General features: G+C 42.2%; 2 protein-coding genes across 2 annotated transcripts in view; one reads left to right on the top strand and one right to left on the bottom strand.

Moving 5' to 3' along the window:
• The window catches only part of LOC127637361 (histidine-rich glycoprotein-like), a 104,062-nt gene that overhangs the window by 80,481 nt on the left and 6,081 nt on the right, over window positions 1–17,500 (top strand). The gene's annotated exons all lie outside the window — the stretch shown is intronic.
• Window positions 1–17,500, bottom strand: part of LOC127637338 (glutamate receptor ionotropic, kainate 2-like) — a 76,245-nt gene that overhangs the window by 55,646 nt on the left and 3,099 nt on the right. The window contains exons 2-3 of the mRNA XM_052118351.1: window positions 2,403–2,570; window positions 1,876–2,133 (exon numbers count right to left, since the gene is read on the bottom strand). Coding sequence (XP_051974311.1) covers window positions 1,876–2,133; window positions 2,403–2,570 — 426 coding nt within the window. The remainder of the gene's footprint in view (window positions 1–1,875; window positions 2,134–2,402; window positions 2,571–17,500) is intronic.

The following is a 17,500-nucleotide window of genomic DNA, read 5'->3' as shown; positions in this document are numbered from 1 at the left end:
TTTGCCAACAGTATGAGCCGCTGTTGAATATGTAATTAAAACAAATGATTCCAGCTCCTGGTTTGATTCAATTTGCGTGATTACAGGCGAAATGCTCGGAGAACATAATCAAATTATTGCTATTAATTAGAAAAGACTAATGAGGTAAGAGCAGCTACGAGATTAATTCCAGTAAAATCAAACGCATTTTGGAGAGAGTCAGTAATATTTTCAGCATGTTTAAAGCGCCACAGAGCGCTGAGATTAGCATACATACAGAAAACCAAATAAGCAGATAAATATGTTTTTATTATGATCATAATCTACGTCATCATTAGTCACCGACGCCTGCTTCATTCGCGATAGCATACTTCCATTCTACTCTAATTCAACTAAATTATATAAAAAATGCTAAATTGACGAATTAGCGCTACTCTCTAAATGAACCCCGCAACATTATCTTGCATATAACTGTTCCGTGCTAATCCAATTTCACTTGAAAACGTTTTCAGTTTCCTAGCGTCATCGTTTAGCAAAGTTAAACGGATGAGATGCGTAAATGTCGCACAATTAACGTGTTTTCACGCGTGTTAGCACAAGGCTAAAAACATTACACTAATACACGTACGCTGTGTATGTGTGCGCTTGGCCGTCGCTATGCTAACGCACGGTCTGGTTGAACATGCTAAACGTATGTTCTCGTGGCGGACACGAACATGTTATTATTCTGGTAAGTAGCTTTAAAAACATTGATTTGAACTGTGACCGAATCATAGACGGTAAAAAAAAGATGGCCGACGCCCCTTGGCTCTTTTCTATTGATGAGAAGTGAAGCCGCCAGTGTCCCGATATGGCGCTGACATCTTGGGACTCGAGTCTGCGCAGTTGCGATTTCGGGACCAGACCTGCGCAGTAGTGAGCAGGAAGTAAAGCCGCGAAATCAAGGCCCCGCCCTCACTCTCGCTGAATCAATCGCAAGCACACGCCCCTTTTGACATATGACGGTGTGAAATAATTAATTATAGAAATGTAATATTAAATTTAAAGCTCCAATCTCCTCAGTCCTCCGAAGATCCCGAAAAAAAGTCAGTTGGTGCTTCAGTGACTACTTCACTCAGAGAACCTGTCAATCACAGCTGTCAGTCATGATGTCACAGCAGCGTTTTTATAGCATCAAATAACTAAAAACAAACTTATTTTGAAAACAAACACTTGAAATGACATCAACGTGATAGAAACGACAGTAAATGACAGAAACTATCTTTGGAAAAAAGATATGTGAAGTGTAATTTAATTGTTTAGTTGGTCTCACGTCCCGTTGAATAACATGGGGAGGCGGGGCTTATGACCTATACTAGGACCAGCCACCGGGGGGCGATCGAGACGTTTTGGCTTCACTTTTGAGGGCTTGTGCGGCAGATGTGAGCGATTGGCCATCGCTATGCTAACGCGCGGTCTGGTTGAACATGCTAAACGTATGTTCTCGTGGCGGACACGAACATGTTAGTAGCTTTAAAAACATTGATTTGAACTGTGACCGAACATTCACCGTAGAAGAAGACAGTTCACACTGATCTCGCTATAGCGCCCCTTGTGTCGACTTTGAGAATGCAACGCGTCCTTGTGTTATGAATGTTGGAATATTTCGGACACGTTTTGGAACGCACTGCGCATGAAATCAGGCTGGCGTGGCTAGAAGTGTCTGCGTTTATGTACTTTCGTAGAGTGTGTTAGTGTCGTGAAATTAATACGTTTTCAAACGATAAAAAGTATCAGCGTGGACGCGGCTTTAATACCGTTTTCTTTCCGCTCCGGTGTGCAGTTGAATTAGCCCTCTCCATCCTGATTGGCTGAGGGCTCACCAGCTATGAAAGTGATTGGCTGTGATGGACTCACCGGTGCTGTCATCATACACCACAGTCACCATCTTCCATCTGAAGAAGTGCACTAGATCCAATATGGCGCGACTGAGGGAGGAGAAATCCGGGTACAGACTGACGTAATACGCGTCTCTGTTGTCAGACACCTGATGCTTCCAGCGCGTCTGAATGTGAGGGACGCCCAGAGCGTTAGAGATCGACTGCACCGCATTGGCTGACGTGCTGTGGGAGGGGCCGAAGATCGCCGCCACGCCCAGGGAGAGCTGCTCGCAAGCTGTTGATTGGACGACAAATGTGTCAATCACTAATAAACTGAATGCAAATATCTTACACAGAGTTAACAGACATTCAGGACGTCAATCCGTGCATCTTATCACGTGACTTGTTGAGTGTGTTACCATGGAGACGTAGCACGCGTGGAGGCTTCACGCTACTCTCCGCGGCATCCACGCACAACTCGCCACGTGCCCCACCGTTTATATTTACATTTTAAATGTAGAATCAGATTACACAGTCAAAACACTCGGCGGTGTTTCCTCTCACCTTTCCTGGAGGCCTCGAAACTGTCGAAGACGTTGATTCTCTGGATGTCGTACGTGAGGGTTGTGTTGGGCAGGAGCGTTCGGTTTCTGTTAATGGTGTTCAGTGCAAATTTAAAGGCCAGTTCCTCCGGTCCTGAGGGGCCGCTCTCTATCGACTCGAATATACCACCTGCACACAAACACACACAGGTTCATGCACCCACACACATGTCTCACACACATGTCTCACACACACGTCTCACACACATGTCTCACACATGTCTCACACACATGTCTCACACACACGTCTCACACACACGTCTCACACACATGTCTCACACACACGTCTCACACACATGTCTCACACACATGTCTCACACACGGCGAACACATTTCCTGTGGGCCGTTATACACAGTATTTCTATAAACCACTTTGTGTAATGACACATTCAATATTGCTCCTGATAAACCAAGTGACACACTGTGAGTGAGGAGAAAAACACACCGTCTCTTCATTCGGGAAATGTCAACAAAAACAAAGAAAGAGGCCCGTAGCATTTTTTGGGCTGCAGCCCGCAATTTTTCACACTCAGATTTAAAGAGTGTGTGTGTGAGTTTGTATCTGAGTATTTGCGTGTGTGTATGTGTGTGTGTATGAGTGTTTGTTTGTATGTATCTGAGTGTGTGTGTTTATGTGTGTATCTGAGTGTGTGTGTGTGTATATATATGAGTGTGTGTTTATGTGTGTATCTGAGTGTGCGTGTATGTGTATATATGAGTGTGTGTGTGAGTGTGTGTGTATATATATGAGTGTGTGTGTGTGTATCTGAGTGTGTGTGTGTATATATGAGTGTGTGTTTATGTGTGTATATGAGTGTGTGTATCTGCGTGTGTGTGTGTGTGAATTTGTGTGTGTATCTGAGTGTGTGTTTATGTGTGTATATGAGTGTGTGTGTGTATCTGAGTGTGTGTTTATGTGTGTATATGAGTGTGTGTGTGTATCTGAGTGTGTGTTTATGTGTGTATATGAGTGTGTGTGTGTATCTGAGTGTGTGTTTATGTGTGTATATGAGTGTGTGTGTGTATCTGAGTGTGTGTGTGTATATATATATGAGTGTGTGTGTTTATGTGTGTATCTGAGTGTGTGTATGTGTATCTGAGTGTGTGTGTGTATATGAGTGTGTGTGTATATATATATGAGTGTGTGTGTTTATGTGTGTATCTGAGTGTGTGTATGTGTATCTGAGTGTGTGTGTGTATATATGAGTGTGTGTATGTGTATCTGAGTGTGTGTGTGTATATATGAGTGTGTGTATGTGTATCTGAGTGTGTGTGTGTATCTGAGTGTGTGTGTGTGTATATATATGAGTGTGTGTGTTTATGTGTGTATCTGAGTGTGTGTGTGTGTATCTGAGTGTGTGTGTGTATATATGAGTGTGTGTTTATGTGTGTATCTGAGTGTGCGTGTATGTGTATATATGAGTGTGTGTGTGAGTGTGTGTGTATATATATATGAGTGTGTGTGTGTGTATCTGAGTGTGTGTGTTTATGTGTGTATCTGAGTGTGTGTATGTGTATATATGAGTGTGTGTGTGTTTATGTGTGTATCTGAGTGTGTGTATGTGAATATCTGAGTGTGTGTGTTTATGTGTGTATCTGAGTGTGTGTGTATGTGTGTATCTGAGTGTGTGTGTATCTGCGTGTGTGTATCTGAGTGTGTGTGTGAGTGTGTGTGTATCTGAGTGTGTGTGTGAGTGTGTGTGTGTATCTGAGTGTGAGTGTGTGTGTGTGTGTGTGTGTGTGTGTATCTGCGTGTGTGTATCTGAGTGTGTGAGTGTGTGTGTGTATCTGAGTGTGTGTATCTGAGTGTGTGAGTGTGTGTGTGTATCTGAGTGTGTGTGTTTATGTGTGTATCTGAGTGTGTGTGTATCTGCGTGTGTGTATCTGAGTGTGTGTGTATCTGCGTGTGTGTATCTGAGTGTGTGAGTGTGTGTGTGTATCTGAGTGTGTGTATCTGAGTGTGTGAGTGTGTGTGTGTATCTGAGTGTGTGTATCTGAGTGTGTGAGTGTGTGTGTGTATCTGAGTGTGTGTGTTTATGTGTGTATCTGAGTGTGTGTGTATCTGCGTGTGTGTATCTGAGTGTGTGTGTGTGTGTATCTGAGTGTGTGTGTGTGTGAGTGTGTGTGTGTATCTGAGTGTGTGTATCTGAGTGTGTATGTGTATATATGAGTGTGTGTGTGTGTGTGTATCTGAGTGTGTGTGTGTGTGTATCTGAGTGTGTGTGTGTGTATCTGAGTGTGTGTGTTTATGTGTATAAATTATAATTTTTATACCTAAAGCTTCTAGTTTTACAGACTATCTCTGTCACGATTCACTGTTATCTGCCTCTGTTCCCCATAGACTACACTTCCCATAATCCCCTGCTCTGATCAGCTGTCTCCATTGTCTCACCTGTGTTCCCTTCCCTCATTAGTCAGTGTATGTGTTTTGACCCTGTGTATGATCAGTGTGTACTGGTATAGATGTTACATCTGAACATTATTTTATTTATACTTCTAAGCTGCACGTAGATCCTGCTCCCGTGACCTCCCAAAGTACAACCATAAAACAACATTATAACTAGAGATGCACCGATCGACCGGCCAGGGACCGGAATTAGCCGATTTTCCGCATGCTCGGCCCGGACCGGTAACCGGATGGTCAGCCTCACGTCTTTCCGATTCCAAGCCGGTCCGTTTTGTTGCCAGCGGCGCAGGTAATAACGTCACAGCCCATTTAAAAAAAGAAGCTTAAAAGTGAAAGCGGCTAAAGCTAGCCAGAGCTCAGAGCCAGTCAGAAGTCAGCAGCCTCTCCTATCATCCCTTGGAATGAGCGGCGAAAAGACCAAAACAATTACGCGAAGCAGTGCTCAGTTTTACAACTGATATTTGGACATCTAACGTAAGTTGAGCGTATTGGACACTTCAGTTTTTCAGATCTTTGGAATTGTTTTGTTAGACGAGTAATAAAGAGAAAAACGTCCATTTATAAAAATAGTGGGAAATGACATCTGTTATATAAAGCAACTCATTTACAGTTAATTGTTATTTCTACCTCTTTCCAGTCACAGAGCACTTTATTTTGAGAGTGGTGGTGTAGTGGTCTAAGCACATAACTGGTAATCTGGTAATCATAAGGTTGCTGGTTCTATCCCCACAGTCACCACCATTGTGTCCTTGAGTAAGACACTTAACTCCAGGTTGCTCCGGGGGGATTGTCCCTGTAATAAGTGCTCTGTATAATACATTGGTAATCAGGAGGTTGCTGGTTTGATCCCCACAGTCACCACCATTGTGTCCTTGAGTAAGGCACTTAACTCCAGGTTGTTCCGGGGGGATTGTCCCTGTAATAAGTGCTCTGTATAATACATTGGTAATCAGAAGGTTGCTGGTTTGATCCCCACAGTCACTACCATTGTGTCCTTGAGTAAGACACTTAACTCCAGGTTGCTCCGGGGGGATTGTCCCTGTAATAAGTGCTCTGTATAATACATTGGTAATCAGAAGGTTGCTGGTTTGATCCCCACAGTCACCACCATTGTGTCCTTGAGTAAGGCACTTAACTCCAGGTTGTTCCGGGGGGATTGTCCCTGTAATAAGTGCTCTGTATAATACATTGGTAATCAGAAGGTTGCTGGTTTGATCCCCACAGTCACTACCATTGTGTCCTTGAGTAAGACACTTAACTCCAGGTTGCTCCGGGGGGATTGTCCCTGTAATAAGTGCACTGTATAATACATTGGTAATCAGAAGGTTGCTGGTTTGATCCCCACAGTCACCACCATTGTGTCCTTGAGTAAGACACTTAACTCCAGGTTGCTCCGGGGGGATTGTCCCTGTAATAAGGGCTCTGTATAATACATTGGTACTCAGAAGGTTGCTGGTTTGATCCCCACAGTCACCACCATTGTGCCCTTGAGTAAGACACTTAACTCCAGGTTGCTCCGGGGGGATTGTCCCTGTAATAAGTGCTCTGTAAGTTCCTGTAGATCCTGTAACTTAGTGCAGTTTGGGGGAAATTTTAATGTTTATTCATTTATTTTATTATGAAAATAAAATGTTGCATTGAAGAAAGGTAGATTTTGTTTGTATATGCGGTCAATAATAGTTCTTACAAAGAAAATCGGAATCGGAAAAATTGGTATCGGCAGGTCACACTCGCAAAAAATCGGAAATCGAAATCGGCCAAGAAAATTGCAATCGGTGCATCTCTAATTATAACACATTATTCACTGCATTTATTCACCATTTTTACATTTGAAATGTGCCTAAAGTGAGGTTTCATAGAGAAGCACAGTGAAGTCTTCATTACTCTGAGCGCATCATTATATTTTCAGGAGGATTTAAAGGTGTTAATGTGTTCATGTGGAAGTGTGAAAGTGTTTTTAACACATCTCTACTGCTCACAATCTTCAAAACACACCATTAATATAACACTCCAAAAGGGAAGAAAAATCTCAAATAATATCTCGTTTAATATCTAATGCAATGGCGTTCACACGGTCTAACTTTAGTGTCCAAATACTTTTGGGAGTCTCTGTATTCTGTATAATTATTCATGTTCACAGAAACGAGAGTTAATTGGCAATCTCAGGAGAGTTCTGCACCCGCGCGGGAAAACTACCCGCCGTAAGGAACGAGTTTCAGGAGTTTTTATCCTAAATATACGGTGGTCTCTCTCTCTTCTCCGGCTCTGTAATTATGATAAAGCTGTTATCCTACTTCAGCCTTTGTGGTGCTAAAAACAGCCGCGAGTTGAGCCGTAAGCCTCGAGATGTTATCAGCCTCCAAAGGTAAAATGTCAAGCCTTTGCTCTGGGGGGGCACTTTTATTCAGCACAAAGCAGCAGCTCTCAGATCAGCTTTTAACAAGGACATTACAGTCACGGAACAGTGCACTTCATCTGAACGGCCGACCCAGATCAGTCCAGAACTGACACAGAACACAAAGAAGCTTCAGCTCTATTCAATTGCTCAAATGAAGATTTTTCTAAAGCTCTAGAGACTTAATGGAGGGGGATTTTCCTGCCTTTTTCTCCCAATTTGGAACGGCCAATTCCCAATGTGCTCTAAGTCCTCGTGGCGGTGTAGTGACTCGCCTCAATCCGGGTGGCGGAGGACGAATCTCAGCTAAGGAGATCTCGCTGTATTCTAAGGAGACCTGACTGGTGTCACTAACCACACGCCCCACCGAGAGCGAGAACCACATTATAGCGACCACGAGGAGGTTACCCCATGTGACTCAACCCTCCCTAGTAACCAGGCCAATTTGGTTGCTAAGGAGACCTGACTGGAGTCACTCACCACACGCCCACTGAGAGCGAGAACCAAATTATAGCGACCATGAGGAGGTTACCCCATGTGACTCTACCCTCCCTAGCAACTGGGCCAATTTGGTTGCTAAGGAGACCTGGCTGGAGTCACTCACCACACGCCCCACCGAGAGCGAGAACCACATTATAGCGACCATGAGGAGGTTACCCCATGTGACTCTACCCTCCCTAGCAACCGGGCCAATTTGGTTGCTAAGGAGACCTGGCTGGAGTCACTCACCACACGCCCCACCGAGAGCGAGAACCACATTATAGCGACCACGAGGAGGTTACCCCATGTGACTCTACCCTCCCTAGCAACCGGGCCAATTTGGTTGCTAAGGAGACCTGACTGGAGTCACTCACCACACGCCCCACCGAGAGCGAGAACCACATTATAGAGACCATGAGGAGGTTACCCCATGTGACTCAGCCCTCCCTAGTAACCAGGCCAATTTGGTTGCTAAGGAGACCTGACTGGAGTCACTCAGCACGCCCTGGATTCAAACTCGCGACTGGAAATGCGATAGTCAGCGTCAATACTCGCTGAAGTACACGAAGAAGAGCAATGCTAATGCTAGCTAGAGAACTACTGAATACCCCTTTAAAGAAAAACTGCTTTTGTTTTGTTCCCAATCATGTCGACTGTATCTGAGTAAAGGTTTCTATTGATACGACAAAGCGATCAAAAGTTACAGCATTACAAATATAATGTATCATAGTGTCCAAAAACATCTCCAAACAAATAAAAGATAATAATTGTACATAAGAACTAATTACACATGCAAACACAACAATGACTAAAGGTTTGCATAGCATGCAGACATGATTTTAGTCATGAGATTTCACAGAATGAGTTTCATTCTGTGTCATTTGAGTCATCATTGAGTCTGTGTCGTGTATTTGGCGCCATCTCCTGGTGGTCATATGTAACATTGTGCTTCATGTGGATTATCTAATGATCTATACATCTGATTATCTTGTGTGTGGACTCGATTGAAAGATAATCACAGACTCTAAATAATCATATGTGATGTTTTATGTTACGTTTATTTTTTGTGAAGTTATAAGCAGAAATGCGTCATATAAGCAACACCAACATATTAGTCAAAGTCATATATTTAGCTGTTACTCGCTATATTTTTATCTGTGAGTAAAACAAATAGTCTGGTTGTATTTTACTCTTTAAGATCTTTCCAACAACATATGACACATGAATATTTGATCAGTTTGATGTTTTTACTGATTGCAGTAATTGTTTTTTAATAAATGATCAAAACGGACACATTCTGATTTGTCTTTTCAAACGTTACCTATTTTGTGTTGTTCGAGACTGCAGTTATTCATATTATTATGATTTTTGTTTCTGACGGGCCCATCCAAGCTTAAAGGGTTAAATCCTGAATATTCCTTTAATGAATATGACATGATGTAATGTTCATAAAGATCAGTGGTGTGTGTGTGATGACAGAATTGTTCTGTAATTTCTGGGTGACCTGTAAAACTGCCACTATGATCTTTGTAAAATATAGTTGCATTTTATGATATCTTTTCAACACTGATGTGATTCAATAGATATGTGTGTTAATCTGTACAACAGCAAGAAGAGACGGTCGCACACACAGAGAGTGTGAGATATATGTGTGTATGTGTGTGTACAGTGTGTGTGTGTGTGTCTGGAGATATCGATCAGCTTCTCAAGGTTTCCCGACTGTCATTCACAGCTTCACTGTAAACATTACATCTGTTATCCAAACACTATCTGACAGCACCACAGTGTGTGTGTGTGTAAGCATTTATGAACAGAACAACACATGTGTGTGTACAAACACACAAACACACGGATATATCAAGGGATGAATAGGGACAAATAAAGCAAAAAATCACTTCACAATATACCAAAAACAGCCCTTGCCAATGGTGAATTTGCCTTTATAAAATGATGGCAACAGGAATACGATAAAGACACCAACTCAATTATATATATATATATATATATATCAATAATAATAATAACTAGATAGGTGCTTGCCGTGGCAAAACTTGTCAAATAGAATTTTCGTTTTTAGCATGTTTTAACACTTGGTTAGGTGATGCTAACATGTGTTAGCATGATGCTAGCACATTTTTAACATGTTTTAGCACTTCGCTAGGCGATGCTAGCATGTGTTAGCATGATGCTAGCACGTTTTTTGCATGTTTAAGCACTTCGCTAGGCGATGCTAACATGTGTTAGCATGATGCTAGCACATTTTTAGCATGTTTTAGCACTTCGCTAGGTGATGCTAGCATGTGTTAGCATGATGCTAGCACATTTTAGCATGTTTTAGCACTTCTCTAGGCGATGCTAACATGTGTTAGCATGATGCTAGCACATTTTTAGCATGTTTTAGCACTTCCCTAGACGAATAATAAGTATGTATTGCCTTGACTTAGGCAAGCACCACTAATTATTCTGCCAAACTGTGTAACAAGTCTATATTTTCCTCTGTAATCAACAACATGCAACAGACGCTGAAAATAGAGTTAAAGTCGACATAAAATGATGTATGGGAGGTTGGCCGGAGAATCGGGGCAGCGGGGGCGGTATTGCACTCGCTCTATCGCACCGTTGTCACGAAAAGTGAGCTGAGCCGGAAGGCAAAGATCTCGATTTTCGTTCCTACCCTCACCTATGGTCATGAAGGCTGGGTCAAATGGGCCGAAATGGGCTTCCTCAGAAGGGTGGCGGGCTTCTCCCTTAGAGATAGGGTGAGGAGCTCAGTCATCCGTGAGGAGCTCGGAGTAGAGCCGCTGCTCCTTTGCATCGAAAGGAGTCAGTTGAGGTGGTTTGGGCATCTGGTAAGGTTACCCCCTGGCCGCCTCCCTAGGGAGGTGTTTCAGGCACGTCCAGCTGGGAGGAGGCCTCGGGGAAGACCCAGGATTAGCTGGAGAGATTACATCTCCACACTGGCCTGGGAACGCCTCGGGGTCCCCCAGTCAGAGTTGGTTAATGTGACTCGGGATAGGGAAGTTTGGGCTGCTGCTCCCGCGACCCGACTTCGGACAAGCGGTTGAAGATGGATGGATGAAATGATGTTCGTAAACCATTTTAATTACGTGAACTTCTCATTGGATCATTACCAGTCCAGCCCTGGTTTCAGTGTATCAGAGGCACTGAAGCCATCACTGACGCTCTGATCTTACTAAAACACACCAGATCTCGCTCAGTTGACTTGACCTCTGACCTGCAGCGGCCCCAGGCTTCTGTTTGAGAGCGCTCCGGGGAAGCGATGTACATTTGAACAAATCCATCAAACTCATCCTGTATCATTTGTGTCTCACTGGAACACAGATGTGTGCTTTAAAGAGAAGGAGTGACGGCGTCGAAATGAATGTTTGTGGTAATCAACATTATGCCACAAATGCTGTCGACCGAGATGAACTTGTATTGAACTCTGATTCTTCCTTTAAAATGCAGCGAGTACTGTTATGATACTTTTATGGTGCTTTAATGGTGTTTAGTTCAGTATATATCACCACTCACAGCATGAACATTTTACATTCTGCTTTTTATTTTATTTTAGGGTGAATCATTATTTCGTTGTAAAGCTTCGAGATGGCTGATTCTAGCAAAACCTGTCAAGAAAACATCATATTTAGCCACAAATCAATACAAGTGATCAAGTGATATGAATTATATTATAAATTATACTACATTTAGGACCATTAAGATGGCACGGTGGTGCATTTTTGGGCAACCGCACACAATTTGTTGCACTCAAATTTAAAAGCACACACTAATTGCAAAATATTAGTCTCATTTTTCTTTGTAAATCCCACAAAAATAGACTCCCATTATTCATAAATAATATTTTTCTTAATCTTGTGATAAACAGAAAGCTTTTTTTGTTGTTGTCGTAACTTTGTAAGCATGTAATTCTGACTCTGTTCAGTCTATTTCACTTTGAAAAGTCTCATTTTATTCCACTAGATGGCAGCAAACACTAGATACAATGTTTGTCCTCTATCACACGTCATCACAATATACAGATGTGAACTGTAGGGGGCGCTCTAACACAGATGTGCTCGTCCATAGACATTCAGTCTAATGTTCTGTTCAAGCAACACCCTCATTATTTCAGTGAATATCTCGGCCTCTGAGTGGACTACAAGCTCAATCTAGGTGTCATTAGAAAGCTGAGATCCTCCCCTTTTGTGACAGTATATACCAATTTATCATCAGTAGTCAAAAACATGTTTTCTGATGATTTGTTTTGCATGCTTTTCCTTCTGGATGGCATATTTTGTTCTGGACTTCTAAGATATAATATTGGATTAATAGACCAAGCAAGTGCACAGATAAGTAAAAACTGGCTCATGTTTTAGAGAAAATATAAAGTTTTAGCTATTTCAAGCTTACAGCAGCAGATATCAGCACATAAATTAGATGTATGTATTTGATGACTTATAGAAATCATATTTTACTTTGTGGTTCTTTTGAAAATCTTTTGAACTGTGATATTAGTACAACACAATAAACTGCACAATCACATTCCTGAGAATGAGAGCTTTCATTTGATATATGACTTGACCATTAACGTGCTATGTGAAGGACTTTAATTTTATATAAATATATCTACCTTATTACCTCTAGGGGGCGCTAATTTGCGACGCGAATGTTTTAAGGCCTGATTTAGTTATTTTAAGTGACATAAATGCAGAAGTGATGTTATTTCTGAAAGGTTCAGATTCTAAGCTTTTAAATGAGTCCTCATATGCCCGACTTATGTTTACAGGGACTTTTACATTTTAAGCGTAAACGTTTTCCGCGATCTAGCGCTTCACAATTCTCATTACCGTAACACATCCAGACTTTTTACTTTTATTATTCTGATTGTTTTTAATGATGATTCTCATTACCGTTACACTCATTATCATGTATAACAGTTAAAAAGATGCTGTTGTACAATGAACATTTTCTATAAGCACATTTTTTTAATTGATTTTGGAGTAAAATAGGACCAGGACATTTTCTTGACAGCTTTGGTGAGAATCACCCAGATACAGTCGGCTGCGAGAGACTTTCAAGAGATCCCACCGTTTGTGTTTCCATGATGGTGTGTGTGTGTGTGTGTCCAGTACAAGGAGACGTTCACAAGTTGCGGACCCTGAATCCATCCATCATTCCTTCCACCAAGATCTCTCTCTCGCTCTCTCGCTCTCTCTCTGACTCATATATGTGAGATGCATGCTAACCGCTAATGGATTTCTTCTCTGTTCTTGAAAGCTCTGGTTATATTGTTAAACCGTGAAAGGTGCAATTTGCTGCAGGAATAAATAGTCGTGCCCATTTCTGAGAGTTTGACATGAAGGTGTAAGTCAGTGTGTTCTCGTTTATGTCAAAGTTATTGCATTTTTGTCCCACAGGTGACCTGTGTTTGACAAACGGCCACAAATGTAAAGGTTTCTTCCTCAGATGTCCTCAGAAGTGAGGAGATAAAATGTCGAGTAATGTTTAAATAACAGATACTGTTGATCAGTAACTGAGTTGAGTTCATTGTGTCTGATTACAGACCGTCAGTGTTTGTGTAGTGTCACACACTTCAGTCTGAACTACACAGTGATGCATTCATACACCTCCAGCAAGTGTGTGTGTGTGTGTGTGTGTGTGTGTGTGTGTGTGCGTGATGAATTCTAGAGGAGCTAGATAAACACAAAACACACTAATACAACATCACTCAAGCATGACACTTGCGTGATTTATTAACAAACACCACATGCGTGCAAAAACACACAACTGTAATAAACACACTGTTGACACACACGTGTGATCTAGTGCTCATATGTGTGTTAGACGGGTACACTAGTGATGAGTGTCTATATATATCAGCCATTTAACCATAGACTATATTAAAAAATAATATATTTAAACATTTAATTTTTTTAATTATTTATATATCTATAATATTGATTTGCTCTGAAATGGTACAAAAGTGTGATTTATTTATTTATTCAGGGCGATATAGTAAAAGCTTTTTCTTTCAATATATATCAGCCCTTTGACAATTAGCGAAATATATCTATATATATCTACAGTATATATTTGCTCTAAAATGGCTTCAATGAGTGTTTATTTAAAGTAGTAAAAATATTCTCTTTCAATATGCATCAGCCTGCTGACGAGAGACTTTAAATATTTAAAAATATACATCTATCCATCTATCCATCCATCTATCATCCACCCATCCATCTATAGTAACCAACCACCCACCCACCCATCCATCTATCTATCTGTCCGTCTGTCTATCTATAGTAACCATCCACCCATCGACCCATCTATCATCCATAAATCATCCACCCACTCATCCATCTATCATCCATCCATCCATCCATCCATCTATCATCCACCCATCGATCCATCTACCCATCCATTCATCTATCTATCCATCTATCTATCTGTCCGTCTGTCTATCTACAGTAACCAACCAGCCATCCATCCATCCATTTATCATCCACCCATCCATCCATCCATTTATCATCCACCCATCCATCCATCCATCCACCCAACCACCCATCCATCCATCCATTTATCATCCACCCATCCATCCATCATCCATCCATCCATTTATCATCCACCCATCCATCCATCCATCCACCCACCCACCCATCCATCCATCTATCATTCATCCATCCACCCACCCACCCATCCATCTATCATCCATCCATCCACCCACCCATCCATCTATCATCCATCCATCCACCCATCCATCCATTCATCTATCTATCCATCTATCTATCTGTCCGTCTGTCTATCTACAGTAACCAACCACCCATCCATTTATCATCCACCCATCCATCCATCATCCATCCATCCATCCATCCATCCACCCACCCACCCACCCACTCATCCATCCATCTATCATCCATCCATCCATCCACCCACCCATCCATCCATCTATCATCCATCCATCCATCTATCATCCATCAATCTATCCATCCATCCATCCACCCACCCATCCATCCATTTATCATCCACCCATCCATCCATTCATCTATCTATCCATCTATCTATCTGTCCATCTGTCTATCTACAGTAACAACCACCCATCCATCCATCTATCATCCATCAATCATCCACCCACCCATCCATCCATCCATTCATCTATCTATCCATCTATCATCCACCCATCGATCCATCCATTTATCATCCACCCATCCATCCATCCATCCATCCATCCATCTATCCATCTATCTATCTGTCCATCTGTCTATCTACAGTAACAACCACCCATCCATCCATCTATCATCCATAAATCATCCACCCACTCATCCATCCATCCATCTGTCTATCATCCACCCATCGATCCATCTACCCAACCTTTCATCTATCTATCCATCTATCTATCTGTCCGTCTGTCTATCTACAGTAACCAACCAGCCATCCATCCATCTATTTATCATCCACCCATCCATCCATCATCCATCCATCCATCCATCCATCCACCCACCCACCCATCCATCTATCATCCATCCATCCACCCACCCATCCATCCATCTATCATCCATCCATCCATCCATCTATCCATCCATCCACCCATCCACCCATCTATCATCCATCCATCCATCCATCCATCCATCCATCCATCAGTCATCCACCCACCCATCCACCCATCCATCCATCTATCATCCATACACCCATCCATCCACCCATCCATCCATCCAACCATCATCCATACATCCATCATCCATCCATCCATCCATCATCCATCCATCCATCCAGTCCATCAATCATCCACCCACCCATCCATCCATCCATCCATCAATCATCTACCCACCCATCTATCAATCATCCACCATCCATCCATCCATCCATCCAGCTATCATCCAACCATCCATCCATCATCCATCCACCCATCCATCTATCATCCATCCATCCAGCCACCCACCCATCCATCTATCATCCATCCACCCATCCATCCATCTATCATCCATCCATCCATCCATCAGTCATCCACCCACCCACCCACCCATCCATCCACCCATCCATCCATCTATCATCCATACACCCATCCATCCACCCACCCATCCATCCATCCAATCCATCATCCATCCATCATCCATCCATCCACCCATCTATCAATCATCCACCCATCCATCCATCTATCATCCACCCACCCATCCATCCATCCATCTATCATCCATACACCCATCCATCCACCCACCCACCCATCCATCCATCCAACCATCATCCATCCATCATCCATCCATCATCCATCCATCCATCCATCCATCAATCATCCACCCACCCATCCATCCATCAATCATCCACCCACCCACCCATCCATCCATCCATCTATCATCCATACACCCATCCATCCACCCACCCATCCATCCATCCAACCATCATCCATCCATCCATCCATCCATCATCCATCCATCCATCATCCATCGATCCATCCATCAATCATCCACCTACCCACCCATCCATCTATCCATCCATCAATCATCTACCCACCCATCTATCAATCATCCACCCATCCATCCATCTATCAATCATCCACCCACCCACCCATCCATCCATCCATGCATTTATCATGTATCTTACTCTGAAAAGGCATAAATGAGTGGGGTTTTTTTTTTTTTTTTTTTTAGATGATAAAGTAAAAATAATCTCTCTCAATAATGATCATCCTTTGACGATTGACTATATTCAAAAATATCTTCATATATATATATATATTACTATTCATGCTCTGTGCTCTGAATTAGCGTTAAACAGTGATTACTGACATAAATAAACATTTACTTTTGACCATAACAGTTATTGCATACAGCTGATCAGGAGTTATAGGAAAATAAAGCACATAAATGTAGTTCAGATTTGACGATTCGAACAATTGTTCTGCAACAAAATGAATGATGGCAGAATTTACATGTGTGGTAACAGAGAGGTTGTAGGTTCGATTGTGTCCTTGTGTAGAAAATCATAATAAACTGTAAGTCACTTTGGATAAATGCATCAGCTAAATGTCTAATTAGTGTTCAGCATCTGTGCTGTGAGCTGTATGTGGGCAGCTGTCCATGGTGCTGAACCGCACCAGCTGATGAATCAAAACACACACATTCTCCTTCTGTAACCGAGCAGAGGTCTATCTGAGAATCCCACCGAGACGAGTCGATGTATGAACAAAGATGCAGTTCTACCACCCTAAAGCACTCACACATGCAGCAGCTCCTCCGCCGCTGGTACAAGCGCATCTGTGTTGCCATAGCGGCTCAAAGTCAGGCGGATGCGGTCTGACTGTTAAACAGACACACACGGACAGACTGAACGTTCAGAGAGAGTCAGAGGCATCACTGATCACATCCACTGCATTCAGACGTTCATAACGCACATGAGTTCAGTGCAATTGTGTTTATGAGCTTGTGTTGGTCAGTTGAGAGGATCACAGATTAACAAATGTGGAATTATGACATTAATATGCTCTCTTTGCAAATGTGACCATACACGATATTCACTCAGGAAATGACTTTGCACACCAAAAAGTACCAAGAAGTGTTATTGTCATAACGTAGTTTTTGCATATCTATTTATATGCACTAGAGATAGACCGATATATTGGTTTGACCGATTAATCGGTGCCGATAGTTGCTTTTTGAAACTCGGTTATCGGCACAAATCGGTGCTGATAGTTGCTTTTTGAAACTCGGTTATCGGCACAAATCGATGCTGATAGTTGCTTTTAGGAACTCGGTTATCGGCGCAAATCGGTGCTGATAGTTGCTTT

This window comes from Xyrauchen texanus, chromosome 45, assembly GCF_025860055.1.
Source record: "Xyrauchen texanus isolate HMW12.3.18 chromosome 45, RBS_HiC_50CHRs, whole genome shotgun sequence".
Classification (NCBI taxonomy): Eukaryota; Metazoa; Chordata; class Actinopteri; order Cypriniformes; family Catostomidae; genus Xyrauchen; species Xyrauchen texanus.
This window is presented reverse-complemented; position numbering and strand designations above follow the sequence as displayed.